The sequence below is a fragment of the Megascapheus bottae genome, chromosome 31, assembly GCF_031878675.1.
Source record: "Megascapheus bottae isolate mThoBot1 chromosome 31, mThoBot2.hap1, whole genome shotgun sequence".
Lineage (NCBI taxonomy): Eukaryota > Metazoa > Chordata > Mammalia > Rodentia > Geomyidae > Megascapheus > Megascapheus bottae.
Genome location: NC_143539.1, coordinates 1,814,310 through 1,842,248, shown reverse-complemented (window position 1 = coordinate 1,842,248; position 27,939 = coordinate 1,814,310). Strand labels below are relative to the sequence as shown.

At 56.0% G+C, this 27,939-nt stretch overlaps 2 protein-coding genes across 2 annotated transcripts; one reads left to right on the top strand and one right to left on the bottom strand.

Moving 5' to 3' along the window:
• Positions 1-8,245: 8,245 nt before the first annotated feature.
• On the bottom strand, positions 8,246-10,126 carry Ctu1 (cytosolic thiouridylase subunit 1). Its single transcript, XM_090321879.1, has 2 exons — positions 9,590-10,126; positions 8,246-9,378 (listed from the first exon to the last, which is right to left on the bottom strand). Exons 1-2 carry the CDS (start codon positions 10,095-10,097, stop codon positions 8,774-8,776), a joined length of 1,113 nt encoding a protein of 370 aa, XP_090178005.1. The 5' UTR covers positions 10,098-10,126; the 3' UTR covers positions 8,246-8,773.
• Positions 10,127-13,979: 3,853 nt separating this feature from the next.
• LOC150043463 (sialic acid-binding Ig-like lectin 5) lies at positions 13,980-27,470 on the top strand. The gene is given in 17 exon segments (XM_090321967.1): positions 13,980-14,400; positions 14,582-14,860; positions 15,084-15,131; positions 15,722-15,979; positions 16,732-16,828; positions 17,048-17,135; positions 18,759-18,945; positions 22,844-22,905; positions 23,181-23,682; positions 23,853-24,131; positions 24,347-24,394; positions 24,824-25,084; positions 25,176-25,478; positions 25,705-25,801; positions 26,078-26,159; positions 27,209-27,432; positions 27,434-27,470. Coding segments are annotated over 17 exon segments (3,273 nt in total).
• The last annotated feature ends 469 nt before the right edge of the window (positions 27,471-27,939 follow it).

Genomic DNA, 27,939 nt, shown 5'->3' with positions numbered 1-27,939 from the left:
TTGCTTGACCAGCTGGACCCCCCCCCTCGGGTCTGCTGTCTTCCCTCCCTCCTATCAATCAGTATTTATTGAGCACTCACTACACACACACACACACACACACACACACACACACACACACACACACACACACACACACACCTTTCATTATTCTGGAAGGAAAGGGAAAGAAAATAACTCAATATAATATATACTGAGTCCGGGAGGCTTGGTGAGAGGGAGAAGGGTGTGCAAACGTCCTGAGGTAGAGGGGGTGTGAGGAGTCTCAGACTAGAAGAGAGACCAGGTGAGGGGAAGGGAATGGAAGCTGAACTGAGGTGCACACAGGGTAGGCACTCTCTCACACCCATTTTAGACAGGGAAACACGGAGAGAGACGCTTGCCCAAGGCCTGCCAGCCGGAAGGGGAAGTGTGCAGCCCCTCCCGACCGGCAGGGCCTGGTCCTTGCCGCTGGCAGGCAGGCTGACGCGTGTTGAGTGAGGGCACTCAGCGGTTCCTTGCCCTGCATGCGTGGGACCCGGAAGTGGGGATGAGGTCAGGCCCCTCCCCAGGTTGCACAAATTCTGAGGTGGCCGGTGTGGCCTGGTGAGTGAAGCCCGGACAGCCGGCGGCTAAGTGTGGGATTAATTCCCGACCAGAGGAGACTGCCTAACCATTGTTCCAGGGAGAGGAAGAGGAAGGGGCGGGGGCCAGGTGGAGGCCAGGAAGTGCTTCTATCTTCCCAGGAGTCAGAGGGTGGGGTGGGGTGGGGGGTGAGGACGCTGCCAGGGGCAGGGACTGGGCAGAGGATGGGGACATCTTCCCCCACACGACAGAAAGGCGCCGGAGCTGGAGGGTGATTTCTGACCACAGAGCCACGGAGGGCGGGTGGGCTGGGTGTACCATGGTGAAGGACAGGCGTGACGGAAGCCAAGCTGTGGTCAGGCTTGGTGCTGGCGGAGGTGCAGGTTTCGGGAGCTGGGTGGGGACATGGGAAGAGCGCTCAGGCCAGGCTACAGGGGTCCCCTCCTGACGCCGCCCCCCAATGCCCGTGCAGCTGTGGGCAAACGCAGCTCTGTCAGCAAGCTCAAACACCAAGCGGGTTGCTGAGGACTGAGCAAAGTCAGTGGGTTACAGACGCGGGTGCCTGGGTGTGGCGGAGGAACCCAGGCTGGGCAGGTGGCAGAGCTGGGATTCAAACACCGAACAGAGCTGCTGACCCAGCCAGTATCGTGGACGGCGCGGCTGCAGCACCCCACAGTAGCCTGACTGACAGGAACAAATAGGCCTGTCTCTGTCCTCCCCGGGTCCGGGGGTGGTGAAGGCTGGGGACCAGCTTTTCACACCTCCTGTGGCTGTGTCTCAGCTCTCCCATAGGGTGCCCACCACCGCAGCCCCCGCTTTACAAGTGAAAAGACACGTGAGGCCAGGTTGTGTGGTGAGCAAGTAACAGAGGCAGGATTTGAACCCAAGCCTACCTGGCTCCATGCCCTCGTTCTGCTCCCAACCTCTCTGCCTCATTTCTTAGGTGTGCGTCATGGGTGGACACCCCACAGCCCTTAGTACCCCACTCCCGGGTCCCTCTTAATCCCTTCCCATGGCCACCAACCTTCCCCTCAGACACTTGGGTCAAGAGCTTGGTGTGATCTGATTTCTCCCTAGCTCTTTTCACCTCCAGCTTTGGCAGTCACCCCAGCTCCAAAATAGAGCAAGGATTACGCCCACTTATCTCCTCTCGGCCTCGCCTGAGCCAAGCCATCCAGCCTTATCGCTCACCTGCGCAGGTGCAAGATGGGCTGGAACTGGTCCTGCTGCTTCCACACCGCCTTCCCGCCCTGCGCCACGTTCACCCTCTGCATGGCACCCAAGGACCTGCTGAGGCCTGTCCCAAAGCCCTGCGAGGGCCCACTGCGATTGAAATCAGACCCAACCACCCCAGGCCAGTCAGCGTGTAGCAACCTCCCAACCCCCGCAGACCCCTTCTCTGAAGCTGGGGCTGGTGACTTCCTACTTTGGGGCCTTGGTCTTAGCTGCCCCTCCTGGCTGAGACCCATCCCACCCATCCCCCCCATCCCACCCTTCAAATCTCAGCGTGAAAGTTCATCTCCCCATCATCTGCTTCACAGCTGACACCTCAACTTACTCCCTACACGTAATTTTAATTGGTAATTGCATTACGTGCTGGCTTCCTTGTGTGTTGTTGCCGTTCTTCTCTCTAGGGCACGTGTCCAAGTTGGACGCCCCGCTTGTTTTACTTATCAACTTTATTACTCAGATGAATCCGTGAGTGTCAGCCCCGAACCCCGGCTCTCTGTGTGTGTGTGTACTTTCCCACCAGCGTGACAAAAGAACCAATGAGAGACGAGCTTGGTTTGAAATGATTGGTTACCTCTGCAGGTGGTCTCTGTGTATAAAGTCCCCACTGTGCTGAACAGGCTGCTGTCTTGAGCACCCACCGACCTGGCCAGGGATGAGGGGCGAGAGGGACACTGGGCATGGCCAGTTTCCCTGCCCTGGCACGAAGAGGGAAGCCTCTCCACTCATTTAAAGAATCTTGTTGGGGACTGGGTGCCATGTGCCCTCTTTTCCTTGGTAACATGGCCCAGCTGCTTTCCACAGGGGAGTGGGCAGACTCAGAGTAGAAGGGTTGGAGTCCACCAGGCCTCTTAACAGTGGTAATTCTAGAAAATACAGGGCCGATATTAATTGTGTGCTTTAAAATCTTTGTGAGTGCAAATGCCTGTGTGTGTGTAAACATGTTCAAGATTAAACTGTCAGCATGCTGTGTAAAACAATGAGTGAGTTTATACTGAAAGCACAAAAAGATAAATGGGTGAGTTTGTTTAAATTCCAAGAAAAATCATCAGGATTAGGCATTCTGAATGACTCAAAGAATTACTGCATTGCTTTAAAGAGGAACTTGAGCTAAAAGACTTTGTAAGGATTCTTTGATTTCAGAAAATCTGGTATTTCAATGAGTAAGGCTGTTTACACAGTAATTAAATTATCTGCTTTAGCAAAAAGGCATCAGGGAACTTGGGGGTTATTTCCCTCAGCTAAAATTGGGGGATAAGTATTGGAAATTTAAATGGGATGGTTCATTTATCAGTGTCAGAAACTTTTTCTGTTCTGTCCGAAACTGTTGGGTATCTAAGTCAAGTACCAAGAGAAAGGACAGGGAAAACTTAGGCTAGGCCTGGGTGCCTATCTCTTGGGGTGAGAGGTGGACTGGCAAAGGGGCAGCTCTGGTTCCCACGGTGGGGCTGGGAGTCCATGCATGGTGAAAGACGATGAGCCGGCAGGAAGGCTCTTCTTCTAAACCTCGTCTGATGGGTCCAGTGGACCATCTCTGTCCTGTCTTTTTTGTTTGCAGACTGACACTGAAAACCTGATGGAAAAAATGCGGGTGATGTGATTGGTATTTCTAAAACTGCCCCTTGGATTGGATTGAAATCGGAAAAGCTTTAAAGGAGTGTTTAAAAGTTTATCTATGTGATCATTTGGTTTCAATGGTATTTTACAATTGGATAGATTTTAAAAAGGACTAAAGATGCTAAGTCTGAATTCTGGATACAGTCAGTGATCATGTTTGTAATTCTTGCAAAAAAACTGTCGTTTGAGTTCAGAGGTTTTCTAGGCAGTAACTCAGGCTGCAAAAAAAAAAAAAATGCCTGTTTTAAAATGAGGCTAGGAGGCTAAGGGCCTGTTTCAAAAGGTTCTTCACATGCAAATGAAAGCTAAAGTGTAAAGTGTTAAAGCAGAGGTTAGTAAAAGGCTTTAAAAAAAATCAGAAATATGTTCGTGAGTGTAATCTTTAGAAGTAAAAGTTTTCTAAATGTTTGTTTCAAAGTGGACAAAGAAAAGTCAGGACTACCAAAATGATTGTTTAGTTGCTATTTCAGCTTGTTTTTAATTTTTTTTTCTGCCAGTCCTGGGACTTGGCAAGCCTATGTAATGTATCCTTAACCAGTCTGAGTAGATTACAGGCAGGGCTGGGAATGTGGCCTCGTGGTAGAGTGCTTGCCTAGTATTCATGAAGTCCTGAGTTCAATTCCTTAGTATCACATACACAGAAAAAGCTGCAAATGGTGCTGTGGCTCAAGTGGTAGAATGCTAGCATTGAGGAAAAAGCCCAAGGACTATGCTAAGGCCCTGAGTTCAAGCCCCACAGCTGGCCAAAAAAGAAAAAAAAAAAAGAAAATTACAGCCCAGCAGGAGGTGTAACATCCATTGGCCAGACCCTGGGAGACACTGCTGCCTGTGCCATCTGGGAAAAGTTCAAGGGTTGCCCTCCAAACATCTGGAGGGAGCTCTACCTACAAGTAGACAGGACGTTGCTGTCTGATGCCCCCTGGTGGTAAATGTCAAAGAAAGAGAAAAGTCAGTAAAGAAAGCCTTGGGAAAAGCATTGAGGAAACAAGAAACACGATTTCCTCTGGATAAGAAAGGATTTGAAAAGTAAGGATTGTCTTAAAATGTTTGTTAAAAAGGGAGGAAGAGGGCTGGGAGTGTGGCCTAGTGGTATAGTGCTTGCCTAACATGCACAAAGACTCAGGTTCCATTCCTTGGTACCACATACATAGAAAAAGCTGGAAGTGGTGCTGTGACTCAAGTGGTAGAGCTCTAGCCTTGAGAAAAGTCCAAGGACAGTGCTCAGGCCCTGAGTTCAAGCCCCAGGACTGGCAAAAAAAAAAGGAAGACAAATCCCAGGAAGTATGAGCATGCCTTAAAAATGGAGCTTATAGCTGAGTGGGGTGGCTCACACCTGTAATCCTAGCTACTCAGGAGGCCGAGATCTGAGGATTGCAGTTCAAAGCCAGCCTGGGGAACTAAAGTCTAAAGTCTGTGAGACTCTTATCTCTAATTAACCACCAGTAAAACCGGAAGTGGTGCAGTGGCTCAAGGGATAGGGCGGTAGCCTTGAGCTGAAGAGCTCAGGGACAACACCCAGGCTCAGAGTTCAAGTCCCACAGCCAACAACAACAAATGAAGCTCATAAGTAGAGCTGGTATGTAAACTCTGCTGCCTGACACTCTGGCGTGGATCCACCACCACCAGAGCCCCACGCTCGAGCCCACATGGACCCAACTCTTCACTGTGATTCTCAGCACTCCAGCTGCGGTAATGGCAGCAGGAAAGAGTCACCGGAATCATCACTCCCAGGTGAAGATTGCGTATGAGGAACCTAGATCTTCAGACTCACAGAATAATGGACAACTCAACGTGACCCCAGCAACCCGCTGAAGATAAGACTGTCAAGACCATTCTAATGTATTGGTACACTTTGCCTGTGATCGTAAGTGGACAGGGAGTGAACAGACACAAACTGCCAGTCTGGGAATGAGAACCAAGAAGAACTACAACAGGCCAGGGGACAGCCAAAGGAACCACCGCCTCACAGCCTATTTTTCAGGGTAGATCTTTGTGATTTAGTCCCCGTCAAGTTTTTAGGGAACCCTGGTACAGTCCACGTTGTGGTACCTTATCCGGACATCAGAGGTTGTAACTAACCTTGTACTATGCCTGCCCTGCAGAGGGCGTGTTCACCTGCCATAGGGCTGGACTTTGCCACTGCGGGGCTGTGAAACAGGCCTCATGGAGACATATACGGAGATAAAAGCCCATCCTGCACTGACCAGAAGGCGAGATGGTGCCTTTGCCACCCTATGAAGAAAACCGTGCGTCCCTGGAGTGCCACAACAGATCACATCAATGGGCACTGGGAAGCAGGCAAGGCCTGGGGCATGAGATTAATTGTAAGTGGTCATGATACTGGGTCTCGATTTACTGTCCAGAGAAAAGAGGCGTGTCAGGCTGACACCATTCTTCCCATTGGCCCCAATAGTCAACTGTTCTTGCCCACTCCTCAGAGAGTTACCACAGCCCGCTTCTGTTCATCAGGTAACACTTTTTGATACCCAGGAGGAGAAAAATAGGGTAAAAGGAGCAATTCCTGTGTTAATTCCAGTGTCAGTGAGCCTGGAAGTAGCAGGATCATCTGCTATAAGTGCCTTCATTCTGATAGTGGTAGATAAAAACTACAGACAACTGAGATGAGGACAGACGACATCCCATCCCGCTGAAACAAGGACTGTGTTTATTCCTGAAGAAGAATGCTGTTTTTATGCCAACAGGTCCGGGATTGTTAAGATAAAGTAAAACAACTGCAGGATAAGTTAGATCTTACAAGGAAAGAGTTCAGCTCAATGTCTTTTTGGTCTGAGTGGAATGGCTGGTTACCGATTCTACCTCCTTCCCTCATATGGGCCTCTAACTATTGCTGCTTCTGGTTTAATTGCTAGGCCCTTAGTCACTCGTTAGTTGCATAACTCACTATGTACACAGGCAGCGAAGCTTATGGTCCCTATCTGCCCAAACACCCAATGCCTACAAGCTTCTGGCTCACCCTAGTGCAGGCATGCATGCAGCCCTAGGTCAAATTAATAGCCCATGACTAGAGTGTATCCAAAAGAGGAGCTGGGCTTGTGGGAGCCAGTGTGAAAAACTCTAACCCAAGACTTACTGAGAAACCAAGTCTCCTCTGGCACCACACAGTAGTAACGTGGCTGTCTGCTTCTGTATCTTGCTTGCTTGCACAACTGTTAGCCCGTCCAAAGATAGGTTCATCTGTACAGCTGCAACCCGGCTGTTGGCTGCCTGGAACTGGGGAGGGCTAGCTGGTGTAAAGATACTGGCCACCTGTGGTACGAACCAATGAGAAGAGCTTGGTCTCTTTGTGTATAATTTCCCCCACCCCATGCGCTGCCATCTTGAGATCTGAAACAGGAGCAGCAGTGCCTGCTGGCTAAGTAAATTCCTAGCCCCATTGCCTGAGAGTGCTGAGATTTCATTTAATAATCAGAATATAAAAGTCTTAGCCAGTGGGATGATCTGGGAAATTAATTCTTCCTGGAATCAAGGTGGTCCCCACTGACCCAGCCGTGGGAGTTCACGGAGGCAGAAGATGGTTATGTCTATCTTCCAGACCCCCTGGGGGAGAGAATGCTCCCAACCTCAGTCAACAGGCAGAGCCATCTTTCCCCACTTGGGCAGTACTGGGGGTGGAACTCAGGGCCTCAGGTTCACTAGGCAGGGACCCTATCACTTGAGCCTCTCACCTTTTGACCTTCAGATTATTATTATTATTTTGCCAGTCCTGTCCTGGGGCTTGAACTTAGGGCTGAGCACTGTCCTTAGGCTTTCTCAAGGCCAGAGCTCTACCACTTGAGCCACAGCATCACTTCCACCTTCTATCTGTGTATGTGGTACTGAGGAATCAAACCCAGGGCTTCATGTGTGCTAAGAAAGCACTCTACCACTAGGCCACACTCTTGGGTCCTCTTCAAATTAATAAAAAAAAAAAATTATTTTTCTAGAGTATCACACTTGAACCCGGGCTGGTCTTATGCCTGTGGCCCTCTTCTCCTTCACCCTGTCTTGGAGAACTCTGCCTCAGTAGATGTGGGTAGTAATGAACCAACCCAGGGGTCCTGAGGCCAAAGGTCCCCTTGTTCTCCTGTCCTTGGGGACTGCGCAGAGACCGGGGAGATAGCAGAGGGCCCTGAACACTGGCAGCCTTGCAGTCAATGGCTGCCTGGTGCACAGGTGAAGTCGTGGTGTCCCCTTGTGCTCACAGCTGGGCACTGCACCTTTCTCAAGTCTTGGCAGATGGCCCTTTAAGCCCCAGTGCAACAGGGACTTGACCAGCAAGCCACCCTTCTCCTCCAAGTTCAGGGTGAAATGCAAAGCCATGCTGGTAAACAGCAGTCAGGTCTCCTGGCTTCTAGAAGGCTGTGGAACAAAAGGACCAAGAGCCCTCTGTCCTCCCCAGCTGCTGCTGTGACTTTGGGTGTCGTCTCCCCCCTGGGCTGCACCCCCCTGGATCACGTAATCTCCCCTGAGGCAGACGAGAATGCTTCCTCAGTACAGTGCTGGGCACCAGGGCGTCCACCTCCCTCCGCCCTGTCCTGGGGACTGAACTCAGGACCTTGCACAGGACAAGACCCTGGCTCTGCCTCTGAGGATGCTCATCCACCCTGGACTCGGATCTGGCCACCTGGATGGCTCTCTTGACTGGACAAACTTGCTCCCCCCTCCTGGCTCTTTCCAATGCCCAGGAGTCCTCTCCCTGGCAGTGCAGTGAGTTTGCTGGCTTCTTCCTTGCTTTCATGCTATCTTGGCTCCACTGCCCAAGGCCCAGATGCCAGCTCCTACTTTAGGGGCTCCTGAGGCGTCCTCTCCCCCCATATCCCTCCTTTGAAGAAAGCTGGGACATTCACTCCTGTCTGGTGTTAAGTATTTATTTACTGTCGTTTCAGGGGGCAAAGTCCTGGCACCAGGAGCCCGTCCCCCCCCCCTCCCCCTGATGCTGTTACTGGGATGGCCTGGGGTGCAGGCCAAGGGTTTGGGAGGGCCAGGGCAAGGGGGGGGCCTCGGGGGCCTGGGAGTGTCTCCTGTCCAGGGCTGGGAGGGCCAAGGGAGCAGTGTCAGGGCAGGGTGATGGGAGAAGCCCACAACCCTGACAAAGACCCCACACTGACGGGCTCTGGGGATTGGGCGCACGTGTCCCCGGAGCGCTCACAGTGAGATCCTGTGACTGTGCACAGGCAAAGCGGGCTAGGACCAGCTTGAAGTCCAGGCCCCACCACCGGGCGGCCCCTCCCTAGACCCGGGTACGGCAGAGGCTCCTTCACCTTCACCTGTGCATGTCACTGGGGACCCAGATCTCAGTGTCCACCGCCCAAACCCATGGCCAAGGACAGCGGAGCTCTGAGTTGGCTTTGGTGTTTTAAAATCACACTTCCTGGGCTCCATCCCCGCCTCCGTCCTCACCTGTGCTGGTGGGAACCCCAGGGGGCGCAGGGCGGTCCTTGGCCTCCGCGGGGACAGACCCCGGCCCCCCACCTCCAGGCCCCGCCCGGCCCAGCTCCTCGTCCAGCCCCCGCCGACCCTTGCCGATGGCCAGGCGCGGGAGGCCGCGGTTGAGGCCGTCCAGGAGCGCGCAGGCCTGGCAGAGCGCGCGGCTGGCCAGCGCCCCGCAGCGGGAGCAGGCGCCGGGGCGCGGAGGACAGGCGGCGGGGGCCAGCGCCAGGCGCTCGGCCGAGTGCACCAGGTCCAGCACGGCCGACGGCCGCGCCGCCTCCAGGAGCTTGAGCAGCTGGCGCGCGTGCCCGCGGAAGGCCTCGGGCGCGAACGAGCACTCGCGGGAGAAGTAGCGCAGGCGGCGGAAGTGCGCGTACAGCACCACCTCCTTCTGCGACGCCAGCTGCAGCGGCCGGCAGCGCGGCAGCGCGCCACCCTCGCCCGCCGACCCCAGGCCCCCGCCGCGGGCCAGCCGCCCCGCGTCGCCCCGCAGGAAGTTCATGAGCACCGTCTCGGCCATGTCGTCCGCGTTGTGACCTGCGGGGGAGACAGGGGGCGCGGGTCAGGGCGGATCGCTGGAAGGACGGGGGGGTCATGCAGGCCCCAGGAGCGCGGAGGGGCTGAAGGAGGTCATGGCTACCCCCAGGAGAGGACTGACGTCTTTGGACCCTCGGCCGAGCCTTCGGGGTGGGGGTGGGCGCTCCTCCGCCCCCCCCTCCCGCCGTCCTGCCGCCGCGCATGCGCTCACCAGTCACGATGTGCGTGGCTCCCACGCGGCGCGCCCCCTCCTCCAGCGCGCGGCGCCGCAGCACCCCGCAGAAGGTGCAGCAGGAGCGGCTGCGGCCCGTGCCGGCCGTGCTGCGGGCCACGGCGTCCATCGTCCAGCCGCCGAAGAGGTCGGCGTAGGCCACGATGGTGAGCGGCAGCTCCCAGCTGGCCGCCTGGCTGCGCACGGCCGCCAGCGCCGCGTCCCGGTAGCCGCTGATGCCCTCGTCCACCGCCACCAGGTGCAGCGCGATGCCCAGGCGCGGCGCGAGCGCGCGCAGCACGTGCGCCAGCACCGTGGAGTCCTTGCCGCCCGAGGCGCCCACGGCCACCACGGCGCCCGGCGGCAGCAGGCGGCCCGCCTGCACCGTGTGCAGCACCTCGGCCTCGAAGGCGGCGCAGAAGCAGGCGCCGCACAGCGCCTGCCCCGAGCGCGGGCGGCGGAGGGCGGCGCGGGCCGCCCGGCAGGAGGCGCAGGTCGGGGCGGGCATGGTCGCGTCGCGGAGGCCCGGGCCGGAGGGGTCGGAGGGGTCGGCTTCGCCTGCGCGGGGAGAGAGAAGGGCGTTACACGTGAAGCCCGGCCTGCAGCCGCCACGCCCAGTCTACCCGCCCGTCTCTCCCGATCTCGGCTAGCTCTGGGTCTCACCTCACTTTATTGACTTGCTTGTTGGCCGACGGAGAGATAGTTTGGCGACACAGAGTTGGGACTTGCCAGATAGACGCGGCTGTCCACAGACAGGTCTCCACGGTCTCCCTGTGTCTAATAGGGCTATGGTTCTGCCCAGATGACTGAGACAGGGTCTCTGGCCGCGACTGGCCTGGGGTCTATACCCACTCATCCATTCATCCATTCAGATGGGGTCTCCCTGGCTCCGTAGGTAGCAGAGGCTGGCCTCGAACACTCCACCCTGCCACCATCACCTCCCCAGTTAGTGGGATTACAGACAAGCATCATCTCATCTAATAAAGGCTAATGGTCTGTGTCAGGCCGTGTGGCTTCTTTTCTGATATCATCTGCCGATCTCCTTCGCCACTCCGGCCTCTGCTCCACGCGCCCCCGACACAGCTCCTTCCGTCCGGGGTCCCCTTTTCTGTCACAAGCCAGCGTGGGCTTCCCCGGGGCCTCACCTATCGTGGCCACGGGGCCCATCAGTCACGGCGTCCCCCCACCCACCCAGACACACGCGCGCACACGAATTTTTGCCTCCTGCCAAGTGGCGGGCCAGACCACCGTGCCCAAAACGGGAGTTCTGGCATTTGGAGCATAAACGTTGGAAACCAGAGGCGAGTCCGCCACTCCGATCCAGAAAACCCTCAGCCCTCACCGTAGCAGGGGTCGCCATCCCACCCGATGCGGGGGGGGCGGGAGCGGGAGGGAGAGAACACTCACCCGGACCAAACGCAGCACAGCCCTCCACGCGCCCAGAACGCGGAAGCTGGGCGCGGAAGTGACTCTGAGACTACGACTCCCAGAAGGCCTTGGGACAGCCCGGTTTATGGCTCCCAGAATGCAACAGTCCGGCCGAGGCAAAAGGGTCTTCGAGACTGCTTTGCCTACAACTCCCGACAACCCTTGCGGTTCGGTTTCTCTTCTACCTCTTCTCAAATACGCGGCTGGGCTTCTCTTCTGCGCCTGCGTACGGCGGCTCCCTGCTGAGCCGGGCGCTCCGTACTACTTCAGCTGTGATGGTGCACCGTCCCCGTGCGGGATTCATTAAACGAGGCGAATTGCAAAGGAATTGCTGAGCGTGTGATTTCTGCTTTGTTTGTGTTGGTTGCATATGAGAAGTGTGTGTGTGTGTATATATTATGTGTGTAGATGGGTGGAGGGAGGGATGGGTTGGCGCATGCGCGCAGCGGATTCCTCGGGGAGAGACGCCGGGAGTGTTGCGCATGCGCAGTTGTGCGAACGGGGGGCCTGGCTTCTGGTGGAGAGTTTCTCACCCCTAGAGACCCTCGCCTGTCAGCAGCTTGGAGGGCTGGATTCCTGCACGTGTGCCTGGCTTAGGTCGTGGGTCCACCGTGCAGGCACCAGGTGGGAAAACGCGTGCACAGCATGGCACGTGAAGCCACAGGTGCAGCCCGAGGATGGAGGATGGGCCGGAGAGGCCTGGATGGGATCTGGGAGACTGCAGACACCCGGGCTTCCAGGACCACCTTCCTCTGATCGCTCTCCTTCCCGAGTCCTGCCTCGCCCCGTCCCCTGGGGAGACCTCCTTGCCAGCCTGCACGCGCCTCTTGGGCTGTGCAGCTGTGGAGCTGTGGTTCTCCAGCCCAGAGAAAGGGGCTTTCGTGCAGTCCCGGTGATACATAGTATATAAATACTGACATTCACCCTGTGGCCCAGACCGGCCTTGAAAACTCATGGTCCTCCCGTCTCTACCTCCTGAGGAGTGCTGGCACTTGGGAGGCAGAAACAGGAAGGCTGGGAGATGAAGGCCAACCTGGCCTGTGTCTTGAGTTCCAGAGCAACTTATGCTATATAATGAGACCCTGTCCAATAATAATCAAAATTAATGATAAGTCCAGAGGAGCAAGCGTTCTCCGTGTCATTCGTCATCACGCGGGGGCAGCACCGAGCCACCACCTTTTCTGCCCGGGCAGTGGTGACAACATTGACCTGGCACGTGGGACATTCCGGGCAGTGGGCAGCAGCACCTGGGGAGCCGCGGAGATCTCCTCTCCTCGGGGCCTCCTCCTCCCAGGTGGACATGACAGGGTCTCCCCAACCCACTGACCTGGAGCTGCACACAGCTCGGAAGGAAGCTCAGTCTGAACCAGCACCTTGGACAGCACCACCGTCCTGGCTAGGGCTCCCTGGAGCCAGAGCCGTCCAGGCAGAGGGGTCACGCCCTCTGGGCCGTGCCATGACCCCCGTGGGACCAGATAGGTCACAGGTGGAGCGCAGAATTTGGCAGCTGGCTGAGGGTCTCCGGCACAGTGGGCGAGTGAAAGGCACTTTTGGAAGAACAGTCCAGGGAGTGTGGAAATTCTGCTCTGTCACAGGAGTTAGGATTTCAGTATCTGATGTTTGGAGGGACATGTTCAAATGATGGCACTTGTACCATGGACCTTTGTGCCTTTTGGAACAGGGAACACATGGATCTAGCTCTCTCTCTCTCCACCTGAGTGAAGGTCCTCTCTGGCGTCCTCAGGCCCCCTCTCTGTACTCTAGGCCTCATGCATGCTTACCGTGCCCCCGCCCTTTCTGCTTGAGTCCATTTTCAGACAGTTCTCATGTTCTTCTGAGCCCTATCAGATCTGGCACCACTATGCTTCCCCTCATACCTCTCTCCTCTCTGGGAGAGGAGAGGCCTGAGCTAGCAGGCCTTGCCCTCTTGCTTCTGCTTTTTCTCACAGATGAGAGGTCATGGGGTGGGGTGGACGCTTCTGACCACAGGGATGTTGTAACTGCTTCTACTAGAGCCACATTCAGAGAAGAAAAGAGGCCCCAGAGGCCCTCAGGATATGATGAAGAAAGTGAGGGGTGTGTGTGTGTGTGTGTGTGTGTGTGTGCGCGTGCGCGCGCGTGTGTGTGTGTGTGTGTGTGTGTGTGTGTGTGTGTGTGTGTGTGTGGCACTGTCCCTTAGTTTTTCCCACCCTAGGCTGGGACTCTACCCCTTGAGCCACACTTCCACTTCTGGCTTCTTCATGGCTCAAAGGAGATAAGGATCTCATAGACTTTCCTGCCCAGGCTGCCTTGAACTAGGATCCTCGGATCTCAGTCTCCCGAGTAGCTGGCGTTAGAGGTGTGAGCCACCGGTGCTGGGGCCTGGGGTGAGACGTTGGCCTGGGCCAGAGCCACCCAGTGCTTACCTGAGAACTGCTCCCACGCCCAGGCCTGCCGACCTTGCCGCAGGCAGTTCCAGATGCCCTGATGTCCGCGTCCGTTTCCTTCCTGTGGCTGCTGACTCCTCCAGGCGCTCTGTGGAGGGAGGGGACGGAGAGGAGGGAGGGGCCTCGGGCCTCCTGACCTCTAGTCTCCTGCAGGCAATGGCCCCCATGGAGGGAGGACATCACTGGGGAGGGAGGGGAAGGGGAGTGGGGGTTCTCTCTGGTGTCAGGGACCAGAGGTGGGTGACTGTGGATGGTGGAAGTTGACTGGATCCTGACAGTGCTTGGGTTAAGGTTTCCTTCCTCCTCCTCCTCCTCCTCCTCCTCCTCCTCCTCCTCCTCCTCCTCCTTCTTCCCCTTCTCCTCCTCCTCCTCCTCCTCCTCCTTCTTCCCCTTCTCCTCTTCCTCCTCCTTCTGGCAGCACAGGCCTGACTTCCTCCCCTTTCTGCGGCCCCTCCTCTAAGTCCTGCAGCCCTTGGTTCCTCAAAGAAGAGCGAGCCCAGAGGAATAGATTGCCAAGTCCCCAGTGCCAGCCGGACATGTGGCTGCTGCTGCTGCTGTGGGGGTGGGGGTGTGTGCAAGGGGTGGGGGGTGCACAGGAAGAGTACACCCTGACGGTAAAGGAGCAGGTGACAGTGCAGGAGGGCCTGTGCGTCCATGTGCCCTGCCACTTCTCCTACCCCCAGCAGAAGTACAGCAGGGACCCAGTCCATGGCTACTGGTACAAGGCTGGAGTCTTTGCAAGTCGGAACATTCTGGTGGCCACAAATGACCCAGATCAACAAGTGGGGGAGAAGGTCAAGGGTCGGTTCCACCTCCTTGGGGACCTGAAGAACAACAATTGCTCCCTGGACATCAGAAACGCCAGGCAGAAGGATCGGGGGTCTTACTTCTTTCGAGTGGAGGAAGGGAGTATAAAATGGAATTATAATGTGAACAAACTGGTGCTGAGAGTCGCAGGTGAGTCCCTGCTCTGGGTGGGCCCTGGGGAAGGTCGTGGGGGCCACAGGGAGGAGGCGATGGGACCCCGTCCTAGGAAAGGTGGGGGAGAACACGAGGGGCTCTGGGGAGGAGCTGGATTAGAATGTGAGCTTTCTTCGGGGCCTCCCTCCTGACCCCCTGTGTCTCCCCTCTTCACCAGCCTTGAGCCAGACCCCTGACATCCTACTCCCAGGGACGCTGGAAGCCAGCCGGCCCAGTAATGTCACCTGTTCTGTGCCCTGGGCCTGTGAGCCAGGGGCACCCCCCATCTTCTCCTGGAGTGGGGCCTCTGTGTCCTCCCTGAGCTCCAGGGTCACCCAGTCTGCTGTGCTCACCTTCACCCCCCAGCCCCAGGACCATGGCACCAACCTCACCTGCCAGGTGACCCTGCCTGCAGCCAATGTGACCACAAGGGCAGCCATGCAGCTCAGCGTCTTCTGTGAGAGCTGCGCTGGGGGCTGGGCACAGGGGGGTGGACAGGAATGGGGGATGGGCATGGGGTCAGTACTGGGGGACTGGGCACAGGAGAAAGGAGGGTGCAACCCCACTGCTCCTGGCTGGTACAACTCTTGGGGACGGCGGCTGGGGATGGCGGCGGCTGGGGATGGAGGATGCATGTCGGGTTAGCTGCACCACTGATGAGCCTGTGGGTTCTGTCCCAGACCCCCCACAGAGCCTGACCCTGATGGCGTCTGAAGGAGCCAGCTCAGGTAGGAGGAGCCCCCAGGTGGGGTGGGTGGGGGCCTCCTCATCCCCAGCTCACCCTGTGGACAGAGGCCCCTTGACCGTCACCCCAGCCCCCTCACCCTCCAGACTTCTGTTCATGGGCCTCAGCCAGCACAGGGACAGGGTGACAGTCACACGGCAGGACCAGGCCCTCCTGTCCTCTTCCCGCCCCAGCACTGGGGGCTCTGCTCGTGAGCAGACACAGCCCTGTGGACACCCGTGGACAGCCTGCACTGCACTCTGCTCCCAGAGTTCCCCTCCTCCCAGGAGTGCCCGGGCCATTGGCCACATGGGGCCTTGGCTCAACCTCTGAGCATCTGGAAGGTCACAGCCAGGGCTTGGGCTCCAGGATGGTGCTGTCGGCTGTCTGGTGGAGCCTGGCTCTGTGGACATCCCTGGACAATGGCAATGGGCAGTGAGCAGTCCCGTCTACCTGTGTGTGTGTGTGTGTGTGTGTGTGTGTGTGTGTGTGTGTGTGTGTACGCATGTGCATTCCCTTCCAGCGTCCTTCTGTCCTGCTTTCTCTTGTCTTTCTGACCACCCGTGTCCCTCCCCCCTCCCTCTCTCTCTGCAGCCATGGAAACCCTCAGGAACGGCTCATTGGTCTCGGTTCAGGAAGACCAGGCTCTTCGCCTGCTCTGTGCTGCAGACAGCTACCCCCCTGCCCGGCTCAGCTGGTCCTGGGGTAACCTGAGTCTGTGCCCCATTCAGCCCTCGGACCCAGGCATGCTGGAGCTCTCTCCAGTGAACCTGCAGCAGGGCGGGGAGTTCACCTGCCAGGCTCAGAACATCATGGGCGCCCAGCATGTGTCGGTGACCATCTCCTCACAGAGTAAGTGCCCACTGGGCTGGAGGAGGGGCTGGAGGAAGGAAACCCCCACCCCACGTCAAAGTGAGCTGCCTTAGCTTCAAAGAGGAGCCCCACTTCCAGGCCTGGAGAGTCCCTGGGGCCCAGAGCCTCACTGGCTACTTTCTATTGGCTCAGCAACCAATGTAAAAACTATTAGGATGGAATAAGTTTTTTTTTTTTTTTTAAAGTAAGAGGAATAAAAGTGAGTCCGGGCATGGTGAGGCATCCCCGTAACTCTGGCTATTCAGGGGGTGGAGGTTGTGAGGATCGCTGTTCTAGGAGCTGCTGGCCAGGCACCATCTGACCAGGCACGCTGGGCACAGTGGGCGGTGCCATCACAGCCAGGAGGGACACCCAGTCAGGAGAGTCCCAGAGGCCTGCTAGGCACAAACGCACAACCGTGTTTGTTCTTGAATAGCCTAGAATAGAGAAAGGCTGAAGTTGTGGCTCAGGGCACCTGTCTAGCAAGAGTGAGACCCCACACTCAAACCCCAGCACCACCAGCCACCGAATAACAACACCAGTAAAGACAAGCCGTCAGCTAGTCAGCTAGCGCTGTGGAGCCTCCCTCTGTGGCTCCTAGCACAGGCCTCCCCTCTCTTTGCCCCTCCCTGTACTCTGCCTCTGAGGAAGGGGCCTAGAAAGCAGGAGTTTGAGGTGCATTAGGGATGGGGGAAGAGAAGGAAGGAAGGTTCTAGAGGGGAACCCACAAAACGGGCTTCCTCCTTCCCCAGGCAAAGTGGGGGCTCTGTCAGGAGTGCTGCTGGGAGCTGCCGGGGGCGCTGGCGTGGTCACCCTGCTCTTCCTGGGCTTCTGCCTCCTCTTCGTCCTGTGAGTACTGGGGTGCCACGGAGGGGCCCAGGGAGGAGAAGAGGGGGAAAGCTGGCCACAGAACCCCGAGCCCAGCACTGTAGCCCCCCGGACCAGCCCAGCCCACCCCATCTCCACCTGCCTCAAAACGTTTACCAGGGAAGCCAGGTGGGGCTGAGGCTCTGCCCGCCACACCCCTGCCTGGCCAGTCTGAAAAGCCCCCCTGGTGTCTTTATTCAGAGCCTGGTCCTACAGGAGGAAGTCAGCAAGGTCCACGGCATGCGTGGGGGGTCCCAGCGCTGGCCCTGGCCCAGGCTTGGTCTCACAGGTGCGTGGAGTGGGCGTGGCCTCGCCAGTGAGCGGTGTGGGCGTGGCCTAGCAGGGGCATGCTGTGGGCGTGGCCTCACCAGTGAGCGGTGTGGGCGTGGCCTCACAGGGGCATGCTGTGGGCGTGGCCTTACCAGTGAGCGGTGTGGGCGTGGCCTCGCAGGTGCACGCTGTGGGCGTGGCCTTACCAGTGAGCGGTGTGGGCGTGGCCGCCCCTAGCATCCTTCCTGGACAGCCCTCCAGCTTGCTCTGCCTAGTGTGACCCAAGTTGCCTCCTCTCTTTTCCTAAAGGCCGGTCGGTCCCAGGGCCTCTCCAGCCCTGGGTTCACACTCTACCCCTAGGCTAAATTCCTGGCCACTTTTGTTTTCTTAATAGTGGTTTTCCTAATGAGTGTAAGATGGTTGTTTCTTCATTTCCTTTGCAGTTGAATTACTTATTCGTTGTTGTTGAATTATAGAGCTCTTTTTACATTATGAATGCTAGTTTCTTGCCAGGATCTGATTTTTCATTCTGTGGTTGAGTTGTGGTTTCTGTTATTGCCCAGAAAGAAACTGGAGTCAGCCATTTGAACATAGGACAGAGAGCAGAGCTGGTCTCAAAACTCACTCTCACCATCTTATCTGGCCGTTCAGTGGCTGGGAAGAGAAGGGCAGGGACATTGCAGACCAGAGGTGGTGGCTGCCAGCCATGTGGCTTGAACTCAGGGCCTGAGCACTGTCCTTGGGCGTTTTCCTCAAGGCTAGCGTTCTGCCACTTGAACCACAGCATTACTTGTGGCTTTTTTTTTTCTATGTATGTGGTACTGAGGAATCGAACCTGGGCCTTTGAGCATGCTAGGAAAGCACTCTACCACTAGGCCAAACTCCCGGCCCCAGACTTAATTTTCTTAAGCATGTATCGTTTTTGTTTTTGTGTGAACTGGTCCTGGGCTTGAATTCAGGTCCTGGACACTCCCTGAGCTGTTTTGCTCTAACCACTTGAGTCACAGCTCCATTCTGGCATGTTCATGTTTAACTGGAGATAAGAGGCTCATCGACTTTCCTTCCTGGCTGACTTCAAACTGTGATCCTCAGATCTCCGCCTCTTGAGTATATGGGATTACAGGTTTGAGCCACTGGCGCTGAGCTAACATATAGCTTCATAAGCTTTCTTCAAATTTATCACATAAGGAGATTGTCTTACAGCTCTGTCAGTCCATAATGGATCTAATTGGACTAAAATCAAGGAGTTGGCAGGTGGCTCTGGTTCCTTCTTGAGGGGAGGCAGATGTGAGCAAGGGAAGTCATTCTACCTTCTGGTATCTTTTTCAGTTTCTTTCTTCAAGGTTTTATGGTTTTCTTTGTAGAAGTATTCCAGCTTCTTTGGTCAGGTTTATTCCTAGGCATTTGTGGTTGTGGTTGAGGCTCTTGTATATGGAATTGATTTCCTAATTCCTTTCCCAACCTGCTTCTTTCTGTGTCTGGGCGGGGAGGGGGGGAACTACTGATTTTTATGCTCTGCTGATCAGATCTAAGCCCCTTCTGGTGGATGTGTGGATGAAATGACTTTTAGTCCTCTGGGACCTCCTTCCTCCCCGGACTCCTCCCCCTCATTCCTCCCCCACCCTGCCCTGAATTCCTCCAGAGCCCCAGGGCCAAATCTCAAGCAGAGGACAGTTCCCAGCACCAGCCTCCGAAGGTTCCCTCTTCAGAGGAAGATGAAATCCACCATGAGAAGAAAGATGACATCCACTACGCCACCCTCAGCTTTCATAGGATGAAGCCGCAAGACCAGCAGGAGAACGAGTACTCAGAAATACAGACCCACACATGACAAACTGGAAAGCCTCAGTCCCGACTGGAAGGCTCCTGCCCTCCACGGGGTAAAGGAAAAGCCAGAGTCCTTTCTTTTCTCCGGCCACACGGAACATCTGGGCTGTTGCCGGATCTTTCCTCTGTTCACCAGCCTCACAGATCCTGGCAACCCCATCCTACCCTCCACCTCGGGGAGTTTTTGGTTTTGCTTTAAACCAGACATGAGTGAGATTACGCAATGCAGTATGTGTCTCTCCCTGTGCCTAGTTTATATCACTTAAAAATGTGCTCTAGGTCTGTCTACCTGGTCACCAATGACAGAGCAATGTGTATTCAAAATATTGAAAAGAAAGGACTTTAAGGGTTTTGACATTTAGAAATGTAAAGCAATGGTAGCTATTTGAAAGGAGTGACGTCAGTGTATTCCTGTAATCCCAGTCCTTGGGAAGGGTGAGGAGGAAGAGTTCAAGTTCCCTAGGATACTATGGTAAAAAAAAAATCAGTGAAAGACAAATTAGGTGTTGATGTCTCATGCTTGTGATCCTAGCTACTCAGGAGGCTGAGATCTGGAGGATTGTGATTTGAGGCCAATCCAGACAGAAAAGTTGAAGAGATTCCATCTCCAATTAACCAGCAAAAAGCAGGGCTATAGGCCAGGAGCCGTGGCCTAGTGGTAGAGTGCTTGCCTAGCATGCACAAAGCCTTGGGTTTGATTCCTCAGTACCACATACACAGAAAAGGGTGGAAATGGTGCTGTAGTTCAAGTGGTAGAGTGTTAACCTTGAGAAAGCCCAAGGACTGTGGCCAGGCCTTGAGTTAAAGCCCCAGGATTGGCAAAAAAAAGCAGAGCTGGAGTCATGGCTCAAGTAGTTAGAGGACCAGCTGAGTAAGCTTGAGACCCTGCATTGAAACTCTAGTACTGCCACAGGAAAAACAAACAAAAACGTCACCTTAGGCCTGGTGCTGGTGGTTTACCCCTGTAATCCTAGCTACTCAAGAGGCTGAGATTACAGGATCAAGGATTGAAACCAGCCTAGGCAGGAAAGTCCAATTAACCTCCAGAAAACTGCAAGTGGTGCTGTTGCTTAAAGTGGTAGAAATCTGAGCACTCAGGCCCTAAGTTCAAACCCCAGGACTGACCAAAAACAAAACAAACAACCCACCTCAATTTTTTCCATATTGATTTAAAATATTCCCAGTAATGTTAAAAAAAAACAAAAGGAAAAAAAACCAATAAAACAATCCTGTGAAGCTACAATATATGTATATGTGTATGAGCATATTATGCATGTAAGTAAATATAGGTTAATATATACATGTATATGATAAACTGAGAACTTGATTCATAAATTTATATGGAACTAGAAAGGGCCAAGGATAGTTGAAGAAGGAAGAGGAACAGGAGGAGGAGGAGGAGGAACGGGAGGAAGAAGAGTTCAGACTAACATTTCTTAGGATACTGGATCACACAGTGTAAAGAACCTGACTGACTGAGCTGGGGTCCAGAGCTGGGGGTGGAACTAACCGGGTGACTGCTAGGACGGCAAGTCCAGCCAATCAGAGTATATATGTCTGTCCTCCAGCCAACCAGCAATGCACATGACCGCCCCGTAGCCAGTTGGAGTATGTGTCTCCTGCAGCTGATGGATAGCCACCAGAGCCAATCAGGAGCTGAAAGTGCATGGCCCTTCCCTGGTGCCTAGTGAGCTCAAGCCAATCGTAATGGTGGGCGGAGCCCTGGAATTATACCAGTACCAATGCAACCAGGCCTCATTCAAGAACCGGGATCGAATCCCTTCCTCTTGAAAAACGGCGTAATTTTCCTGATATTTTCTTCATTGCATACATTCTGGCTTGTTACACAGATTTTCAACACTCTAGCTCCTTAGGATTTTTGTTTCTGGTCTGTCTGCCCTAGTAGGGACACAGGCTTGGAGTGGGCAGGTATTTTCATTGTGTTAGTCTATTGCAGTCTCTTCCATTCCCTGGACCTGCCTACTCTTCTGGGGGTGATCTTGCCTCCCACCAGACAGATCTGTGCTCCCCCTGGTGGGCTCCCTGTTCAGCTCTGATCTTACCAGGCCTCCCTGTCACCTCTGCCCCTCCACAGTCTGTCCCACTTCAACTCAGCCCCCCAGAGACCTCAATTCAACAGCTAGAACTTGTCCTTCCCTGGGGAGGGGTCAGCAAGGGTGAAGTAATAGAGCTGCGTGCCAGGGGCTCTTCAGGTCTCTTTCTCCTCAGTCCATCTTCGAGCAGCCTGGTCTTATAGACTTGTCCTGACAGTCTGAGGACTGAAGATTAGCTGGCCCAGATTGTGGGCCAGACCAAGATGTTGGAGTGCTTGACTTCCGGGAGGCCCAGGAAGGCCGGGGCCGTGGTGGGAGCTGGACTGATGCCTCCTGTGATCTTTTGCCTTGACCAGCAGATGGCCATCTCCTCTCGGCGCTCTCACATGGCCTGCCCTGCGTGGCAATCGGTCCTAACCTCCTCTCCTATTGAGCACACGTGGTATATGGGATTCTAACCCACCCCCATGACCTCATCTTCAACTACATACCCTTTATAGACACAATATACAAATACAGTCACATTCCCAGCTCTGGAGAGCTGGGACTTTCCCATGTGAGTTTGACAGTGGATGTAATCGGCCTGTAACGCTGTCAGCGCAGAGGCATCCAGCCATGCGGCATGGCTGGGCTCCTTCCCTGGGCAGCAGAGCAGGCATTAGGAGACAGGCCCCGCCTGGCCACTGTGTGGCTCTGTAGTCAGACTCTGATTTCCTTGCTGTAAGGCCACAGATGCTGCACCCCTCGAAGACACATGGGCCAGCAGGAGATGCTCACTGGGGGGTAGTTCTCAGGATGACCTCTGGAGGTGGGCAGGCCGGACACGTGGCCTCTGCGGTGTGTATGACAGCTAGCTCGGAGTCTGCATGGAATGTTGACTTCCATCTTCCTGTGGGAGGGTCAGGAATTGAGATCTCTCCTGTGACAGATCAGGGGGCTGAGACGCAGAAGGGAGAGGGTCCAGGAGCATCCCTGACTCCCGAGCCAAGGTCATGTGGCTGGTGCTCACATGCCAGGCTTTCAGGCTCTGTAGTGAGATGGCTCCGTGGTTTTCAGGCCTGTGGCAAGACTTGGGGGAGGAAAGCTGCTCAGCTCATGGCAGCCAGGAAGCAGAGAATAGGAAAAAGAAAGAAGCTGGGGGCAGGAGTGTGGCCTAATGGGAGAGTGCTTGCCTAGCATGCACAAAGCCCTGGGTTCGATTCCTTGGTATCACATACACACATCAAAGCCAGAAGTGGTACTGTGGCCCAAGTGGTAGAACACTTGCCTTGAGAAGGCTCAAGGTCAGTGTCCAGGCCCTGAATTCAAGTCCCAAGACTGGAAAAAAGAAGAAGAAGTAAAAGAGGAGGAGGAGAAGGAGGAGGAGGAAATGGAGGAGGAGGAGGAAGAAAAGCTGGATGAGTAGATGAGCACACTGACTTCAGAACAGCCCTCAGCTCGCACACTTCCTGAGGAACCTGTCTCCAATCTCAGCACATGCAACCTCAGTCAAGCCAGCCATCAAGATTTACCACCACCGAGAGAAAGTAAGCTCAGACGGTCAAATCACTCGAGAAGCCACCTTCTTTCCCCAAACCACGTCTGTGTGAGAACTCTCCTGCCGGCTGCGTGGGCTAATGGGATTTCTTACATACCCCTGCATCACAGCCCCTTCCAGAAAAACTCTGGCATGGCCCAGAGTTTCACCACCTCCTCCTTCCTTAGAGAATTTCTCGAGGGCAGAGACAAAATGGGTCTTGGCTCCTCTTGTACAAAAAGAAGCAACCGTTTGTGCGGTTGCTGTCATGGTCATTTCTTTATTCAGTATCACCTCCCTGGCCCAGAGGACCTTCTCCCATTGTTCCAGCCAGTCCTGAGTTCAAGTCCCCAGAGAGCCTAAAAGCTGTGATTGGCCTGGTGGAGGCAGAGGTGAGGCCACAGACAGAGGGCGGAGAGCGGAGTGTCCATCCCCCTTGGCAGAATGTGCCCCCCCAGTGGGCCCCATCTGGGAAGGGAAGTGGGTAGGAAAGGTTCTCCTCAAGAGCTCCCGCAGCCACTGGGCGTAAACTTCCTCCTCTGCGGTCACTTGGCTCTGGGCCTCATCCCACTGGTCCTCTGGGGCTGTCAGCCCTGTGACACCAGGGCCGGCCACTTTGCACTCCTGGGAACTCACGTCACCCACTTTCCCTGCTGTCACCTTGCAGGGTCCCAGCCAGTGGCCCCCTGCCTCTGCCATGCTGTGGCTGCTGCTGCTGCCCCTGCTGTGGGCACTTGAGTGGGCACAGGGCCAGGGGCCAGAGAAGCTGAGCCAAGCTGACAGCCGTGTTTCCCCTAGAGGGTTCTGGAACACATTTGGGATGTACACACTGGAAGTGCCAGCGTCCGTGACGGTGCAGGAGGGCCTGTGTGCCATCGTGCCCTGCACTTTCTTCCACTCTGGTCTGCAGCACTCCACTAACGAGGTCTTTGGCTACTGGTACCGGGATAAATACCTTTTACTTCTGGTGGCTACCAACGACCCAAGCATAGAGGTGGATGAGGAGATTCGTGGCCGATTCTACCTGGTCGGGGACCCGCAGGACAACAACTGCTCCTTGGGCATCAGTGACGCAAAGAGGAGGGACACGGGAAGATACTACTTCAGAATAGAGAGCAGACACGTGTGGTACAGTTACCTGGACAGCCAGCTCTCTCTGCAAGTCACAGGTCAGGACAGGGACACACCGGGGAGGGACCCTGGGGCCCGAGGGCTGGGAATGGGGCCCCTGCTCTTCAGGGCCAGATGGGGGAGGGAAGGGGTGAGGGTACATGGGCTGCCCTGAGCCGATGACCTTTTGTCCTCACAAGCACCCCAGCCCGGTCTGTCTCCTCCCCAGAGCTGGCAGAGGCCCCAGTCATCGACGTGCCAGAGACCCTGGAGTCAGGACGCCTCAGCAATGTCACCTGTGCAGTGCCATGGGCCTGCAAGCAGGGGACACCCCCCATCTTCTCCTGGAATTCATCATCGCCCACAGTCCTGGACCCTGGGGCCAGACAGGCCCCCGTGCTCCCCATCAACCCCAAGCCAGAGGATCACGGCGCCTCTCTCACCTGCCAGGTGACCTTCCCTGGAGTTGGGGTGATGGCAGAGAGAACTGTGCTGCTGAATGTGTCCTGTGAGTGCCGGACTAGGCCCTGGGGCCTCTGGGGACAGAGGGCAGGGGAGGACATGGAGAGGGGGCCCGCGAGGGCAGGGGAGGAAGCACTCAGGAAGAAAGTGGGTGCTGAATCCCACTTCCTTCCTCTAAGTTTTTGTGGGGCAAGTGCCAACAGCCAACTCTTGTCATAGAAAAGAGGACAACCATGTCTGTCTGTCTGTCTGTCTGTCCAGATGCTCCTCAGAACCTGACCATCAGTGTGTCCAGGGGAGCCAGCACAGGTAAGACACCACCTCTCATCCCTACAAGTGTGAGTGTGAGTGTGAGTGTTGCAAGTGTGTGAGCATAACTGTCTCTGCTCAGCCGAGCGCAGAGGTGTTGTCTCAGGAGGAAGCTCAGAGACAGTAGTTACAGGAGCTGGACCCCGGAAGTTGCGGGCTCCTGACAGACACTGTAGACCTGAGGCCTTCTCCATCCCACGGGGTGGGTGGGGTGCTGCTTCAGGACAGGAGGATTACGAGGAGAGGGGAAACCGGAGTTTCCAGTGACCTTGCAATAGCATCTCCTTCTACTGGCCCCATGGGGCAGGTCCACCCAGAATGAGCCCGTCAGGACATGGAAGAAAAAAGCTAGACACTCTAGCCATGGGGTGCAGTACAGAGCCACCGGGGGGCCCACGTCCTGCCTCAGTCTCCCCTCTGCCTCCCCAGGCTCTCAGATCCTGGCCAACGGCTCCTCCCTGGAAATCGAGGAGGGAGAGTCGCTGAACCTCACATGCACCGTCACGCACAGCCACCCGCCTGCCATGCTGCTCTGGGTCTGGGGTGACCCGGCCTTGGGGTCCTCACAGCCCTCCAGCCAGGAAACCCTGCGGCTGACGGGGGCACAGGCTGGAGACAGTGGGGAATATGTCTGCCGATCGCAGCACCCACTGGGCACCCAGGATGCCTCCATAGTTCTCACCGTGAAGAGTAAGTGTAGAGACTTCCGGGGGAGGGGGCAGGACACCCCAGCCTCCACTGGAGGGAGAGCCCCTCCCAGCCCTGTCTGCTCCCCACACAGGCCCCCTCCAACTGCTGGGCCCCTCCTGCTCCTGGGGGGCCGAGGGGCTGCACTGCACCTGCGCCTCCCGCGCCTGGCCGGCCCCCGCCCTGCAGTGGCGGCTGGGGGAGGAGCTGCTGGACGGGGACATTGGCAACCCCTCGGTCACCATCACCTCCAGCTCAGAGGGGCTCTGGGCCAACAGCTCCCTGAACCTCCACGAGGGGCTGGGCCCCAACCTCAGGCTCAGCTGCGAGGCCCGGAACGTGCACGGGGCCCGGAGCACCCCGGTCCTGCTGCTGCTGGGTCCAGAGGACTGGAAAGGCAAGGCCTGGGGAAGGGGAGAGATCTGGAGAGGCTGCCAGGGGCGAGTGGGGCTGGAACTCAGGGTCCTCTGTTCCTAGGCTAGGGGACACAGGAGTGGGGAGCAGGGGGAGAGACTCCTGTCACACAGAGGGGAGAAGCATGAAAGAGCTAGTCCTGGAGAGAGGCAGAATCTTGGGGTGGGTTGGGGATGGCTAGAGTTCACCCTGTGTTTCCCTGTCTGCAGGAAATCCGGGGGAGTGGACAGGAATGGTGCAGGGAGCCATCCTGGGAGCTGGAGTCACAGCCCTGCTTGCTGCCAGCCTCTGCCTCATCTTCTTCGCGTGAGTGATGGCTCCTCTGGGCAAAGTCTTGGTAGGGGTGGTGATAGACAGCTCAGAGAGCCTCCAAAACTCAAAGCCCAGAGGTGCCGCCACCACAGGGGGTCAGGGACTGCGCAGGTGCACAGAATGGCTGCCTCAGGCCTCCTAGGCCAGGCACAGGCTCTGCTCCTGACTTGGGTTCCAGCATCCGGTCGCTGAGGCCCCTGGCGCCTGCCTCCGTGCTGGACCATCCCTGGCCCTGCAGCCTGACTGGAGACCCTGCCCTCTCTTCCCCAGCCTGAAGACCTATAGGAAGAAGTCTGTGAAGAAGGCTGGGGTGGGAAATGGCGCGGAGCCTGCAGTGAGCTCCTTCTTCCTGGTGAGTGACAGAGTCTCATTTCCATGGAGTTCAGCATGTCCAACTGAGCTCCTCTTTCCCAAGTCGCCCTGCTCCAGCCCAGATTTCCTGCTGCAGCCTCAGGCCTGGGAGCCACTCTCCCTCCAGTCCTTTTTGCTCCAAGAGCCAGTGATTCACCATGCCTGTCAATTCTACTAGACACCTTTAAAAATGGCGGGGGGTGGTGGGGGGGAAAGGATGTACTTGAACATACTTAACAACTCCAATTACTCAGAAGAAGGAGGCAGGACAGTGGCTAGTAAATATGAGGCTAGCCTGGGTAAGATTAGCAAGGTTCTGTCTCAGAAATAAAATACAGCTGGGCATTAGTGGCTCACGCCTGTAATCCTAGCTACTAAAGAGGCTGAGATCTGAGGATCATGGTTCAAAGCCAACTCAGTCAGAAAAGTTGGTGTGACTCATCTCCAATTGAACCACCAAAAGGCTAGAAGTGGAGCTGTGGCTCAAATGATAGAGCACCAGCCTTGAGCAAAAAGATTCAAGGATAGTGTCCAGGCCCTGAGTTCAAGCCCCACGACTTTCCTACCTGGGCTGGCTTCAAACCGTGATCTTCAGATCTCAGACATCTGCATAGCTAAGGTCACAGGCATGAGCCACTGACGCCTGGATTGATGTGCTGTATTTATTTTGCATGAGGACCCGCAGCATTTTCTTTTTTAAAGGTCAGGTATGTGGTTTAGTGGTAGAGTGCTTGCCTAGCATGCTCAAAGACCTGAGTTTGTTTCCTGGGTAGCACATACATAGGAAAAAGCTGGAAGTGGTGTTGAGGCTCAAGCGGTAGAGCTCTAGCCTTGAGAAAGCCCAAGGACAGTGCTCAGGCCATGGGTTCAGTCCCCAGGACTGGCAAAAAAGAAAAAAAGGACAAAAAAACAGAGAATTAAAGTACAAACGAAAGAGTGCAAGTATGAGTGGGTGAACGAATCTTCGGGAAATGGGTATGACACGGGTAAAGAAATAATCGCATGCACAGGTCCCCAAGCCAGCTCCCTTCCCCTCCCCACCTCTGTCAGGGTCACCTGAAGTCACCCTACCCAAGAGGCTCTCCAGAGGGCACGCCTCCTGCCGTGGCCACGCCCCCCAACAAGACCACACCCTCGAACGCGGCCACGCCCCCTGCCGAGGCCACGCCCCGCGAGGAGGCCACGCCTGCCGAGGGGGCGGAGCCTGAGCTCCACTATGCCTCCCTCAGCTTCGGCAGCCTGAAGCCCAGGGCGCCCCAGGACCAGGATTCCAGCAACACAGTACACCGAGGTCAAGATCCGCAAGGGATGACATCTGCTCCCCGGAGCTCAGGGGACCCCCAAAGCCATGATTGACGAAAGCATATCCTGGAGACAGATTCTTGCAGGCAGCAGCCCTCAGAGTTCAAATCCAGGCTGGGTGTTACCTGGGGCAACTGGCTTGGCTGCTCTGTGCATCCACGTCTGGCTCGGTCGAGTGGGGGTCCATTGCGAGGGCCGAGCCGGGGAAGGCTCCGCTTGCACGGCTGCATGGGGTTTGCGACTGTTCTAATGCTTGGAAATGGCTCCTTGGGTGCCAATAAAACTGTCCTAAGGGCAGCTTTGCAGTCCCAGGGCCGGATTCAGCCATGGGCCTCCAGCTTTCACCTCCCCTCCATCTCTGGCTCATCCACGTCCCTGTGAGGATTCAGGGGATCACTTGGCCACAGTGAACCCCAGCAAACCCCAGCTCTGGTAAGGTGGGGGCCTTGACCCGAGCACATACAGTCTAGGGCCGAATG

Excerpts from the sequence above, each read along its gene's own strand:
- Ctu1 (XM_090321879.1), bottom strand. The coding sequence starts at position 10,097 with ATGCCCGCCCCGACCTGCGCCTCCTGCCGGGCGGCCCGCGCCGCCCTC. Across the intron at positions 9,379-9,589 it reads AGCCACGCACATCGTGACTG|GTCACAACGCGGACGACATG; the intron begins GTGAGCGCATGC and ends TCTCCCCCGCAG.